The 13,933-nt window shown below is 38.6% G+C and overlaps 2 protein-coding genes across 2 annotated transcripts; both read right to left on the bottom strand.

The window, feature by feature from the left end:
• Window positions 1-5,892: 5,892 nt before the first annotated feature.
• On the bottom strand, window positions 5,893-7,458 carry LOC113682414 (neuropeptide SIFamide receptor-like). The gene has a single exon (XM_089191709.1). It carries the CDS (start codon window positions 7,353-7,355, stop codon window positions 6,324-6,326), a length of 1,032 nt encoding a protein of 343 aa, XP_089047835.1. The 5' UTR covers window positions 7,356-7,458; the 3' UTR covers window positions 5,893-6,323.
• Window positions 7,459-11,291: 3,833 nt separating this feature from the next.
• LOC113682417 (neuropeptide FF receptor 2) lies at window positions 11,292-12,407 on the bottom strand. The gene has a single exon (XM_027199586.2). It carries the CDS (start codon window positions 12,405-12,407, stop codon window positions 11,292-11,294), a length of 1,116 nt encoding a protein of 371 aa, XP_027055387.2.
• Window positions 12,408-13,933: the final 1,526 nt, after the last annotated feature.

Raw genomic sequence — 13,933 nt, 5'->3', positions numbered from 1 at the left:
ACTTACAAAGTGAACAAAGGCGATCGGAAGGCGCCTTCTCGATAATTTACGTTGAAATATCAGGTCATGAACTACGCACAGTGTGGAGAAGATCAAACTTAAAGAATAAATTTTGGCACTCTGGTCATAACAGACATATCTCGTTGCTGAAAAGGACGCAAAAACAAGTTAAAATAGGTTACAGTGTTAATATTTACAAAACAACACGCATACACTCTGAAACAATTCATGCAGTTCCTCCCGAGATTTAGTTCACGGAACCCGATGAAATAACCCTCCTTTCCGCAGATTTGTTTCCATCATTAATGATGTTACGTTCTTACGGGCCACAACGGTTTTGAGCGACAAACTCTCGACATTTTCCTGCGACCATCAAAATCAATTGGACAAACCCACCTTGATGTATTGCGTAACGTGATTGTGCAAACTTTTCTTTGTCATATGACCTGTTTCGCGCGTTCTACAGGCTGGAACCAAAATTAGCTGGTAAAACGAATTAGAATCAAAGGTTATTAAAATGGACTGAAGAATTTATATTTTAATGAGAATTTTATCTTTTAAAAAGGTTTACTTGATTCATGGAATGCAAAGATTGGAGTGGCTTTGGGTATTCCAGCCTCGATTTCTCTCCTGGAATGCTGGGACGACGTATGGAGTCACTAGGAGTACTATCAGCTATCCAGCGAAATCCTCGATTACAAGTTAATTTTGTTTCGTTCCCGTCATTTTGACCACGATATGGAAAAAATATAACAGTTATTGATGTGTTCTAATTAATAATTCATCTTTATTGTTGTCTACCAGTTAAGTGAGAACGGAACCAATGAAGAGCTGTTTCAGAAAGGCCGATCTCGGATAGCTAGCATAACATTATTTGATGGTCTACCGTGTCAAATGCCTTGGTTAGATCGATGAACACGGCCCCGCAAAGCTTTCCTTGTTCCATGTTTTAGAGCACTTCATCATAATCAGCAAATGAGGTCAAAGCTGTTGTAGTTGAGAAACCCTTCCGGAAACCAAACTGCTTGTTGGACAATAAATTATTGGTAATCAAGTACTGATACAACTGCAAGTGTACCGCTCTCTCCAATATCTTGCTTAGTGTAGGGAGGATTGAGATGGGGCGGTAGTTGGAAGCGTTAGTCTTGTCACTAAACCTCCGAACACTCAAAGAAACATTGGAAAAGCGGTGAAAGTACTTGTTAAAAGCCACAGCACAAGGGAAAATGTGAGGCAGTGAAAGAAAGCCACACTGACTGGAGATGTTTTCGAAGTTTTCGGAATTAAAGCTGTAGTCGGATCACATGCATAATACATTTGTAATTTCTCGAGAGTGAAGGCTATTATTTACCTAAAAATTGATTCGTAAGTGCCTATCTGGGCTATCTGCATTAGCAGAGAAAACCAGAATTCTCTTGACAAAATCAAAGGACAAATTGTGTTATGACGAATTTTTGTCTCGATTTTTGCTGTCAAATTTCGTTAGCACTTGATCTGCTCGTGAGACCAGCTGGCATAGTTTGCAAATGGACTCAAATTCCAGTTTCAAGATTCATCATACGTCGTTACAAAGTTTTTAAATCCACAAGTTTCGCGACAAAAGAAAGTTAATGCCTTCCAGGTAAATTTTAGTGAGTTAAGGAACAAGCTGGTGGCAGCTTTTACGACAAATGGCGTCGAAGACTCAGTCTCCTTTCATTGCCTCAAATCCTTCTTTTTGCTCTGGATGCTAAGAAATGCTTTACTACATTTCCAGTGCCCTCGCAGGTGTTCTGATGTTCAGAACGTACCAATAACTGTTTTATTTTTTCCAAATCAGGGCTGAAATACCCAAAGCCACTCCAATACCTGATCCGTTTTGCCTCCGATGGCGAACGAAATTTTCCCATTTAGCAATAACTGTCAAGATATCAGTTGGGTTGAGGGGGCCTCAGTTAAAGATCCAAGCACAAGCTTTTGATGTTAGAAAGAATTTCCGGGATGACAAAAAGGTTGCATTACTGGGAAAAGAACGGTAATTTTCCTCGCCTATGTCTGACGAAATCGTTTTGGATCTTATTCAGGCCTGTATTTTATACAATGTCGTCTAAAAACATCAGCAGTCAAAAGTTCAGTTGATCTGTACATGACGCATAACAGGCAGCTGTTTTGACATCGTCGACTAAGGATAAGTCGCCTCTTGTAATTATTGCGACGAAGGTATGTCCCTTGGAGTGAGTTAATCCTCTGGCATGCATATGTTGCGTCATATTCGCCGATCCAAGAACGTCAACAAATCTACGAGCGTCGGTATGGTTATTATTCGATTATGATCGTCGACGTGGAAATTTAAATATTTTCTGTTACGGTTAATTATTAATTTTGGAGTATGATACCAAACTATTTCGTGCAATAAATTCTAGAGCAAATTTTTGCAAGATCGTAGTAGAACCCTTGTCAAAACAAGAGAAGCTATTTTTTCTTGATAAAATTGAATTTACCCACAGAAATGGAAATATCAACATTCTAATTTCATTATTCAGAGTACTGACCCACTGGTTACCTTAACCCTCTTTTGTTGCCAGAGGCTCAATTCTGTTTCTTAGGATTACAGGATCATTGGCTTCTAAAACAATAACTAATTATTATAATTCTCTTCTTCAAATTTTATCCACGAGCTCACCATAGTGAAACTCTAATTTTGGCACGTAAGCGGGCCGGGTGAAATTCATCAAATGTGTGATCCGTATTGCACAAGCGGAAAATACAACTTTCCCATCTATTCCTTGAGCCTATGCGGGATGGTTGAAGCTCGACGATTTAGCCTTTCTTTAATTTTCCATTGTACCCTTTTTATAACAGTAACCCTCAAGTTATTACTAAAGCTGAGAAGCCTCTGCCTACATTTAAAGCAGAAGCTAGAAATGGTCGGAAGAATTGCCGGTGTCACAGCGGATTTGGACCCCCCCGGTGCAAATCCGTTAGCGGATATGGACCCCCCTTCGCAGATTTGGGCCCCCTCTACCAAACTTTCCTTTTAAGCATCTTTTGTATCATATTTGGTAACTAATTCTATTTGCAAGCTTTTTTGTCGATGTTCTTTTAAATCACAACACAACATTTCCTCAATAAAGGTAAAAAAAGAAAACAACAACAGCCATTTCGTTCCAATTCTACCTCATTCATTATAGTGAGTCGAACAGTATACGCAAGAATTAGATGTGAACAAATTACTGCATCCGAACTATTGAAATTGTTACAATAATTCATTGATTCTTCTGATGCGAATCAACATTGGTACGAACGTCATAACAATAGTGGAGACTATTGCGTCCAGTCACAAAAATAACTCAGTCTGATTTTCTAAAATAATAACATTTTTAAGTTTTTTTTTGAGTTTTTGAACAAGAACAAAGAAACTACTCTTATTACAAGTCGTTCGTAAAGCCTATGATAAGTAAAAATGTTCCATTCTGAACTATTGGAACTCTCAGCTTATTTTCAGATGCAAATCAACGTTAATGTCAACGTCTTAACAAAAGTGGAGACTATTACATCGAACTCAACCTTATTTTCTAATTTTAACGATTATTAACTGTTGAGGGATCCGAAATAACACCTTAAAAATTACGAAGACGTCTAGAGTCTGGCAATCTGCAGACAATGCAGAGCATCTCGTCCTCCGAGGTAGTCTTAAATTCCTCGCACTGTACCATGTCGTCCCAACACTCGGGTATTGAACAATGACAAAATAAATTAGTGTCACAAGTTTGTTTCTTATTTAATCTAACGGTGTTCGACTATCGCGGAAAAGGTTCAAAAACGACCTCTCTCCAGACATTGAACTAATTCTTGCCCATTTTCCTTTGGTCAAAAGAAACATCCGACGAGATGCCAGTTCGTATGCATTAACGATACGTATGTTTTGAATTGAAAACATACTTTAGTATGCTCTGGAAAGTAAAGTATCATCCATTTTTACTAGAACGTTGAGGATGATTTTTTCACTCAGTTTTGTTGGGGGTCCAAATCCGCGGAGGGGGGTCCATATCCGCTAGCGGATTTGGACCAGGGGGTCCAAATCCAGGGGGTCCAAATCCGCTGGGACACCGGCAATGCAATGATTTGACAGCTAAAGAAAGTTGGCAGATCAGATGTCACATATAATTTTCTTTCAGATAAGATGGCCTAAACCTATCCCCAAACAAATTTCCCGAATACTAAATGCTGGAGAGAAGTTAATACCAAATTTTCATTTGAACACTATTATTTCAATTGATTTACATTGGTCTGGAGACAAATTACTTGTGTTTTACTGATTAATTGTATTTGAATAACAGGTTAACCAGACTACAAGAATTAACATCACTTCCCCTTTATCACGGCAAAAGAAAGCTTATAACACCCTATGGCGTCAATGTAAATTCCCAACGCGTTTTAATTAATTTTTTCTTCTTTGTTCTTTCATTTTAAAATCTCGTATTTTCTACTTCTCGTAACTAATACTCTAGATTATTAAGCAAGGAATGTCATTGCACAGCTCTTCCTGCTTATCGAAGTTCTGCTCACGAAGCTTTGGTATCACGTCTGAGTCCGCTTTGGAATGCCGTTCTTACTTATACATTTATTTCTCATTAATCTGTACGTGACATGGCATTGAGCTCTCAAATCACCTGCTTCTGCCATGAAGGCATATTCATTTCGCAATAAGAAATTGTAGTTTTACTAGAACATATATATTTCTTATATATAGGCGGCTGCCTATTTTTTGTTCTACTGCCTAATGGAATTTTCCTTTTAATTTGTCGTTTATTCAAGATCAGTTTTTTAGGCTGACTTCTTAAGTATATATTCCATTCGATAACTACAGAGCGACCATAAACGCCACTCGTAAATGTCTGCTTTGCATGACAAAGAGTCAATTGCTTAAAAAGCATCATTATAATGAGAAAGAGATGCGAACTCCTTTCGGATTTGTAGACTAAGAAAAACAACTTATCAGTAATTAGAAGCTGAAAATTCTAAAAAAATTGAAAAGCCAAATGAACATAAATGTGGTAAATATCACGCGCTATTTAAGAGCAAAAAAAAGAAAGAAACAGAGAAAAACTTAAAAACGGGGCGTCGGAACTCTTTTTGGATTTTAAACTAAGGTGGATTGCATTTCCTATGAAAAAAAAGTTATCAGTAATTAGGAGCTGAAAATTCTAATGAAGTTTAAAAGCCAAACAAACATAAATTTGGCAGACATTACGCGCTATTTACTATTTCCTCCTCCGTTTTTACCAGTTATTAAACAACTGACATTTGCGTAGACGTGCTCTGGACCCGCACGAACTTTGAATGATAGTTGGTTCTACAATAAAAGAGGAAATATGAAAATAAAACAGACAAAAAAAAGGGGAAAAAATTGGGGAACTTATAATTCAGTTTTAGGAAACGAGGTCAAATAAGACAAGTTAGACATGTTGGAGGCAAAAACAATATGTATAAATAAGAAAAATGTGGTAAAAAGTATTCTCATAATCGTCAGAATGAATCGAAGATGTCTACTTCTGATATCAACTGACATTAGACAGAAGGATTGGAATTAAGCACAACGAGGAAATAAAGAGTTGGTCAATGCTTAGCTTGCGTATATCGAGTTTTGGATGCACGCGGGAAGTTTGGAGAGCACGAGAGAAGCTTTTAACAAGTACTTTCACCGCTTTTCCAATGTTTCTTTGAGTTTTCGGAGGTTTAGTGACAGCCGAAATAAGTCTGAATTTTTAAAACCTCGCAGCTAACTCAACGGGAACTTTCAGCCGAAGTTTAACTGCACATGTCATGTTAAGGATACACGACCGTGCGTACGCAAGGATTATACCATGGTAGCTCCAAAAGAATTAGGTAGGACTCACGCGCTCGCTATATTTTGAGAACTTTTTTTTTTCTGCTAACCCCATGGAAAAATACAATCGATTTTCACGAGAGCAAGCAAAAAAGTTCAGTTAAAAGAAAGCGAAAATTCTCAGAATTATTATAAGCAAACAGTTATTAGATCATCACCCAGGGCAAAAAATAAGAGTGGAATAAGTGACTCAATTGTATCTCTGTCGCTGAGATCTGCATTATGAATTGACCATCTGACGTAGAGAACAAATTTATCGTGACATGAGACTATTTTCCTTTTGGTTCTCGTGGTTAAGCGCGTGGCACTCAGTCCCTCCTTGGCGTTCCTCTTAAAATCAACCTAACATTGTTAGACATCTGTGTTAAACTTAAAATTTCGAAGTGCATAGCCTATGATATTCTACCTGTAAGACGTCGTCATCGCTTTCATTCGGTAATTGTGCATTGCGACTTTAGCCATTGCAATGAAAGCATTGCTTAAGGCCGTCACGATAGTTCTTGCTAAAGATAAAACAAGTGCAGGGATTTAACGCACTCCACGAATACAGAATAAAGACACTAATAAATGGGAAAACTCTTTGAAGTGCACAAAAGGATTGCTGTTCTATGGCATTCCACAGAAAAATTACAATAAAGGGAGTCATGCAGGAAACAAAGGATATCATAATGGCCATTGCCAATCTGACAATTTTCCTCAGCTGCTGATCTCGATGGTTTCGGAGACAAGAAAATCGCTCTTTACTTTTCTTGTTCTTTTTTCTTATTGTCCATGTGATAATGCTATAAACAACGGCCAGGACACAAATGGGAATGGGGATGAAAGTGATGAAAGTTGCCGTAACAAATCCTCTGTGCGTTTTCTTGTGGTCGAATGCCGGTCCCCAATTCAACTTACAATACGTTTCATTTTCGTAGGAAATCAGTTTGAAGCTGTAAAAATAAGGTGCGTGGACGGCGATGGCGACAAACCACGTGCTTAGAATGCTGATCAATCGTACTTTTGAGGAGATAAGTTTGGCCTTCAGCGGAAAGACGACAGCGATGAGCCTGTCCATCGAGATCAAAAGAAGGCTACCGATGGAAACCACTAAAGAAACATCTGGCAGAAAGTAGGCAAGTTTGCATAGAATGTTTCCCAGCAGCCACGGACGATCAACTTTCCAGGAACTCGATCCTGAAATGATCTCAACGATCATCACGGTCATGCGGGTCAAAGGGATCCCTAGGTCAGATACAGCCATGTTGAAAACGAAGTAGTTGATGGATCTTCGTAGCTGCTTGTTCTCGTAAATGACCACAAGAATAAAGATATTTCCGATAAAAGAAGCCAGGAAAATGAAAATAAAAGCCACTGCTTTAGCTGTGACCTCTATAGCGGAGTCGGCTGTTATTTCACAAGCTTGGTCGGAGTTACTCGATACTGTATGGTTCCTTGTCTGCGAACTGTTTTCGAAGAAATGCCTCACGGTTGTGTTGACAGTCATTATCTCTCTTAATACTCGTCAATCCGCGAGTGGGCTATCCAAAGGTTATATTTAGGATATATTTGCTTTAGCATCAACACTGAACTTCGTTGTAGTCACTGATTTGTTTGGCCTAAGTGTTAAGGATGGGTCCTATTTATCTAAAAAGTGTTTGTGTTGAAGTTAATTTCATGATCAAAAGATGAATACAAATAGGTGTGGATAACATGACAAGGTAATCAATATTGACATAAAAAGTGAACTTCCTCGTTAAAAAGAACGACTTGCATTCGGCATTTTTTTTTAATTTAATGACCGTGCTTTCACTAATTTACGATAATTTTGGAATTGGCAGTAGACTAAAGGCGAAATTGTCGTCCCACGACATACAATATCGACTTTCCATTAGAATAACACAAAAGTAAAAGAAAGGGAAGCAAATAGAAAAACTAATTAAAGACTATTAAGATATGTGTCAAGGAGACCGTGTTTTTTCTAAGGTATTACTGTTAATTGTTTTGATCTTCCTCAAGACGGAAATCCTCAGCTTAGGAACACATAAAAATTAAAAGAATTACAAGTCATGCTCATTGCTCTGTTTTATTTTTTATTTTTTCTCTCAAAGTTTGAGTTGGAATATCAATTGTATAAGCCAATAAAAAAACATATGATAATGATTTTGAAAATGTCCTGTTGGGTGCTCTGGCGCTTTATTTTCGTTGATTTAAAAATTCTACCGAGGTATAGACATTTGAACAAAAAGTCGGTTGCATAGGGCCATTTTTAGGACATTATTCTAAGGAGCCAGTGTTTAAAACTTGCGGGATTTCATTTCGTGGTCTCGGTCCTAGTCAATGCCCAGATTCATGTTATTCATGAAACCAAGGACAAAACGAACCAATGCAAACAATCATATAATTAAGAGAAGAGCGCGAAGAAAACAAGTGATCTTACAACATTGCCCCGATTTATACTAGAGACGGAAGACGGATCATCCGTCATACGGATAATCCGTCCAAGTATAAATCCGAAGACGAATTTTGACGAATAATCTGTCTAGATATAATTCGTTTGCGAGTTTCACGACGGGTGTCTCGGTGTTGAGCCGAGTGGAAGCCTGGCGAGAGCTTAAATATGGCGGCTCTCGTAGCCTTGTTGATGAAATCGAGAAGAACAGCATTGGATATGGCGGTATATCAGAGAAGAATATCCTCTGTCAAGCGCATGTTTGAGCCGGAAAATAGCTTAATGAACTTCATGTTACCCTTTTCTCTCGCTAATCTTGCTCAAGATAGGAAGACAAGAAGTAGAGATGAGATAAGAAACAAGAAATGGTGGGAGGACGGCCTTCAAAACTGGTCGGAGTGATTGCTTTCGATGGCACGATTACTTTACCGGACGCCATCTTGAAATAGGCATCCCAGGAAACCTTGCAAAACTATAGAAACCAGTCTCTCTCATTTGGAAACTTCGTCAAAAACCGTCTTCGTTTTCCGTCTAGATAAAAATTTAGAAACGGATGATCCGTCTAAGACGAGCTATCCGTCTGTTAGCACGTCTTGAAGACGTGCTGACAGACGGATTAGCCTGAGACGAATTTTGCTCCATGATTCGTCTTAGTACCGAATTTATATTTAGACGAGTTATCCGTCTGAGACGGATGATTCGTCTCTGACGGATAAATCGTCTCTAGTATAAATTCGGCCATTATAACATAGCTAGTAAATTTGTCAAATCAAATTCAATTGCGCGAGCGTGCTTCATATTCCTATTGTGCACGCTCATGACGTCAGCAAACAAATCCCTCGCGAAAAAAAAATTTCCATCGGGTTGAAATGTTATAAAGAAGATATCATAATGGCCATTGCTCAAGAAGCTATCATAATGGCCATTGCTCAAGAAGCTATCATATTTGTTTACGTTATTTATTTACCTTTTATTTATAAATGCATAAGCCCAGCAAAAACTTAACACGCGAAAAAAATTACACCCCTTGATTCGTTAAATGCCGCCTCGCTTGATTGAGAACAAACATAAAGTCCAAACGTCCGCTTTCTACAAAGAGAATATTTGGGAAAACTGTTGATAGCTTTATAATTTAAATAAAAACTGTTAGAATCCGTCGTAAAACTATGTAAGCTCAAGCAAGACCTGCTTTTTTTTTCTCCGAAAGAGAATACAGACAAATCAAAAACAAAAAAAAACTAAAAACTAAACGAGAGTCAATTCTACCCGTGGGTACACCGATGGAGATTGATTTTACTAGTGCATATTTACACTACCCACTCCCCCAGTGCAGCAAAATTGTCACATTGTCATACTTTTCTCGATCAATTACGAGCTTTTCCGCCTCCCTTCGGCCAAAGTCCTCAGGACTACCAATTACTCAGGAATTTTGTTTGGAAAGTTGACCCGGAACAATGGGCCATTTGAGGGAGTTAATCCTCTGCCACGCATTTGTTGAATCATATTCGCCAATTCAAGAACGTCAACAAACTTACAAGCGTCGGTATCGTTATTATTCGATAATTATCGTCGACGTGGAAATTTAAATATTTTCTGTGACGGTTAATAGTAAAGCTAATGATAAATGTCAATGATTTTTTAAAGTTAATTATTAATTTTGGAGTCTGATGCCAAACTGTTTCGTGCAATAAATTCTTGAGCAATTGTTTTCATGATCGCAGTCGAACCCTTGAAAGGTTTTTAGGAGCTATCAGTTTTGTATTTGACACTTTATGTGCTTTAATTATTGACATCACTCAATATATATCTGTCTATTTTAGCTAGAACTACCATTAAAAGATATTTTTAACAATAGTATTATAAATGATATATCAAATGAAGAGAAGTTATTTTCGCACGATAAAATTGAATTTACCTACAGTAAGGGAAATATCAACTTTCTAATCTTAATATTCAGAGTACTAACCCACTGGTTACCTTAACCCTCTTTTGCTGCTTGACGCTCAATTCTGTTTCTTCTTTTTCGCGAGTGTTTGCATAATAGGTAATTTAGTGTTAACAACTGGGTTGAAAACGTAAATTAGCCACCGTAAAGGGTAAAAAAGCTGACGTTTCGAGTGTTAGCCATTCGTCAGAGCGATTAGAGGAATTGTGGGTTGTGTCTGGATTTATATGCAGAAAGTGGAGCTACGCCATTGGTGGCAGTTTGCGGCCTTTCCTTACATCTAGGCAGTTCGGAAAGCCGCAAAACACTAGAATAAAAATTTATATTCCAAATCGGCACCCTTAATCCCCACGGAATCAACGAGCGCTTTTCATTCAACTAATTTATTCCTGTTTTCTCGTCACATACAAAACTTCCCACAAATGCAAGTAGGATGTGTTTAAATTGTAGCCTAGCCCTTAAATATAAGATCTACGCAATCAATTAAATCTTATTCTAGTAATAGGAAACCATCAAACTGAGAAAACAGATATATCGCGATACAAGCAAATGTTACAGAGATATCGCGATACGAGCAAATGTTACAGAGATATCGCGATACGAGCAAATGTTACAGAGATATCGCGATACGAGCAAATGTTACAGAGATATCGCGATACGAGCCAATGTTACAGAGATATCGCGATACGAGCAAATGTTACAGAGATATCGCGATACGAGCAAATGTTACAGATATCGCGATACGAGCAAATGTTACAGAGATATCGCGATACGAGCAAATGTTACAGATATCGCGATACGAGCAAATGTTACAGAGATATCGCGATACGAGCAAACGTTACAGAGATATCGCGATATGAGCAAATGTTCTTTTGGTTCATGTGGTTAAGTGTGTGGCACTTGGATCCTAATTGAACACTCCACAGTGTTCCCTACGTATATACCCAATGATTATTCTGTCTATTTTCTGATTATAGGAATTTAAATACACACATATATATGTATATAGTGCTAAAGCTTTTCTGGTGTATGAGATTATGTGTATGCTACTTGAATGGGTCGGAAGGGAGCATCGTTTGCATTTGGCAGTTGTCTTGCAAACCTGATATTCTGCGATTAAGGCAATTACAATGAAAACATTGCCTAAGGCCGTTGCGGTAGTTTTTGCTAAAGATAAAACAAATGCAGGGATTTACCGCACTCCACGAATGCAAAAGAAAGACAGAAATAAATCGGAGAACTGTCTGAAATGCACAAATGGGTGGGGATTCCCAATTCCATAGAAAATTTGTAAGAAATGAATAGATAAGCATGGGAGTCATGCAGGAAACGAAGGAAATCATAATGGCCATTGCCAACCTGACAATTTTTCTCAGCTGTTGATCTCGATGGTTTTGGCGACAGGACAATTTTTCTTTAGTTTTTTTGTTCTTTTTTCTTATTGTCCATGCGATAATGCCATACACACCGGTCAGAACACAAATGGGAATGAGGATGAAAGTGATGAAAGTTGCCGTAACAAATCCTCTGTGCGTTTTCATGTGGTCGAATGCTGGTCCCCAATTCAACTCACAAAACGTTTCATTTCCGTGGGGGATCAGTTTGAAACTGTAGAAATAAGGTGCGTGGACGGCGATGGCGACAAACCACGTGCTTAGAATGCTGATCAATCGTACTTTTGAGGAGATAAGTTTGGCCTTCAGCGGAAAGACGACAGCGATGAGCCTGTCTATCGAGATCAAAAGAAGGCTTCCGATGGAAACCACGACAGAAACATCTGGCAGAAAGTAGGCAAGTTTGCATAGAATGTTTCCCAGAAGCCACGGACGATCAACTTTCCAGGAACTCGATCCCGAAACGATCTCAACGATCTTCACAGTCATGATGGTCAAAGGGTTGAAGAGGTCGGATACAGCCATGTTGAAAACGAAGTAGTTGATGGATCTTCGCAGCTGCGTTTTCTTGTAAATGACCACAAGAAGAAAGATGTTTCCGAAAAAGGAAACCAGGAAAATGCAAATATATGGCAGAGCTTTAGCTGTAACCTCTAGAGCGGAGTCGGCTGTTTTTTCACAAGCTTGGTCGGAATGACTCGAGGCTGCATTACTAGTTGACTGTGAGCTGTTTTCGAAGAAATGTCTCACGGTTGTGTTGACAGTCATTATCTCCCTTGATACTGGTCAATCCACGAGTGAGCTATCCAAAGGTTATATTTAGGATGGTTTGTTTTAACAGCAAAACTGAACTTCGTTGTAGTCACTGTTTTGTTTGACCGAAGTGTTAAGGATGGGTCTTATTTATATGAAAAGTCTTTGTTTTAAAGTTAATTTCAATAGATGAACACAAATTAGTGTGGGTGAACATGACAAGGTAATCAATATTGACATTAAAAGTGATCTACCCCGCTAAAGGAACGACTTGCGTTGGCCATTTGTTTAAAAAAGTAATGACGGTTCGTCCACTTATTTGCGATAATATTGGAACATGCAGGGGTGTAAAGGCGGAATTGTCGTCCCACGACATAACAATATCGACTTTCCATTAGAATAACACAAAAGAAGATAAAAGGGAAGCAAATTGAAAAACTAAGTGAAGACTATTAAAATATAATTTGTCAAGGAGGCCGTGTTTTTCTCGGGTATCAATCATAATTGTTTTGATATTCCTCAAGTCGAAAATTCTTTGCTTAGGAACACATAAAAATGAAAAAAAATTATATGCCATGCTCATTGCTTTGTGTGTGTGTGTGTGTGTTTTTTTTCTTTTTCTTTTTCCTCAAAGTTTGAGTTTGAATATCGATCGGTTGTAAAAAAAAGTCGCTTTTGGTGTCCCACCACTTTAATTTCGTTTATTTGAAATTTCTACCGAGGTAGAGACATTTGAATAAAAAGTCGGTCGCATAACGCCTTTGTAGGCGCCATTATTCTGAGTAGCCAGTGTTTAAAACTTGCGGGAATTCATTTCGTGGCCTTGGTCCTAGTTAATGCACAAATGTTATCTATGAAACCAATGACTAAACGAGCCTGTGCAAAACAATTATATCTTTAAGAGGAGAGAGGCTGATGGCTCTTTCTACCCTCGCGATTATTTCTGTGGCCGGGATGTTGGTCGGCGTAACGGCGAAGCTCAGTCCTTTATTGAGCAGGGTGGTTTCTGCGTCGCTGAGTGTTCTGGAAGACAGGTTAATGAGCCAGTTTGTTTTGTCAACGTTTGGTGTCGAGGTTGACTCGCTGGCTGCTTTCTGTTCGAGGAGAAGCTTCTCGAATTTTTGTTTCTGTCGCTCTTTGGTTTTGTTAAAGACGCGCTGGATGTTGGTACTGATCTGTTCTTGTAGAGCAGGTAATTTAGGGATAACAACTGTGTCAAAAACGTCAATGAGCCACCGTAAAGGGTAAAAAAGCTGACGTTTCGAGCGTTAGCCCTTCGTCAAAGCGAATCGCTCTGACGAAGGGCTAACGCCGAAACGCTCGAAACATCAGCTTTTTTACCCTTTACGGTGGCTAATTTACGTTTTCAACTCAGTTTTTAACACTTAATTACCTGCTATACTCTCCCACTGACGCAGTACCAGTTTCTTTACTCCTTTGTTCTCGTAGAGTCTTCGCACCTTCTTCTGAGAAAGTGGATCTGATATTAGTTTCTTTGGATTCGGCTTCCTTCTTCGCTTCTGTTATGGCTCTCCTTGTCA

This window comes from Pocillopora damicornis, chromosome 13 (genome assembly GCF_964200805.1).
Source record: "Pocillopora damicornis chromosome 13, jaPocDami1.2, whole genome shotgun sequence".
In the NCBI taxonomy this organism is placed as follows: domain Eukaryota; kingdom Metazoa; phylum Cnidaria; class Anthozoa; order Scleractinia; family Pocilloporidae; genus Pocillopora; species Pocillopora damicornis.
This window is presented reverse-complemented; position numbering and strand designations above follow the sequence as displayed.

Coding starts and splice junctions, on each gene's coding strand:
- LOC113682414 (XM_089191709.1), bottom strand. CDS start 7,355: ATGACTGTCAACACAACCGTGAGGCATTTCTTCGAAAACAGTTCGCAG.
- LOC113682417 (XM_027199586.2), bottom strand. CDS start 12,407: ATGACTGTCAACACAACCGTGAGACATTTCTTCGAAAACAGCTCACAG.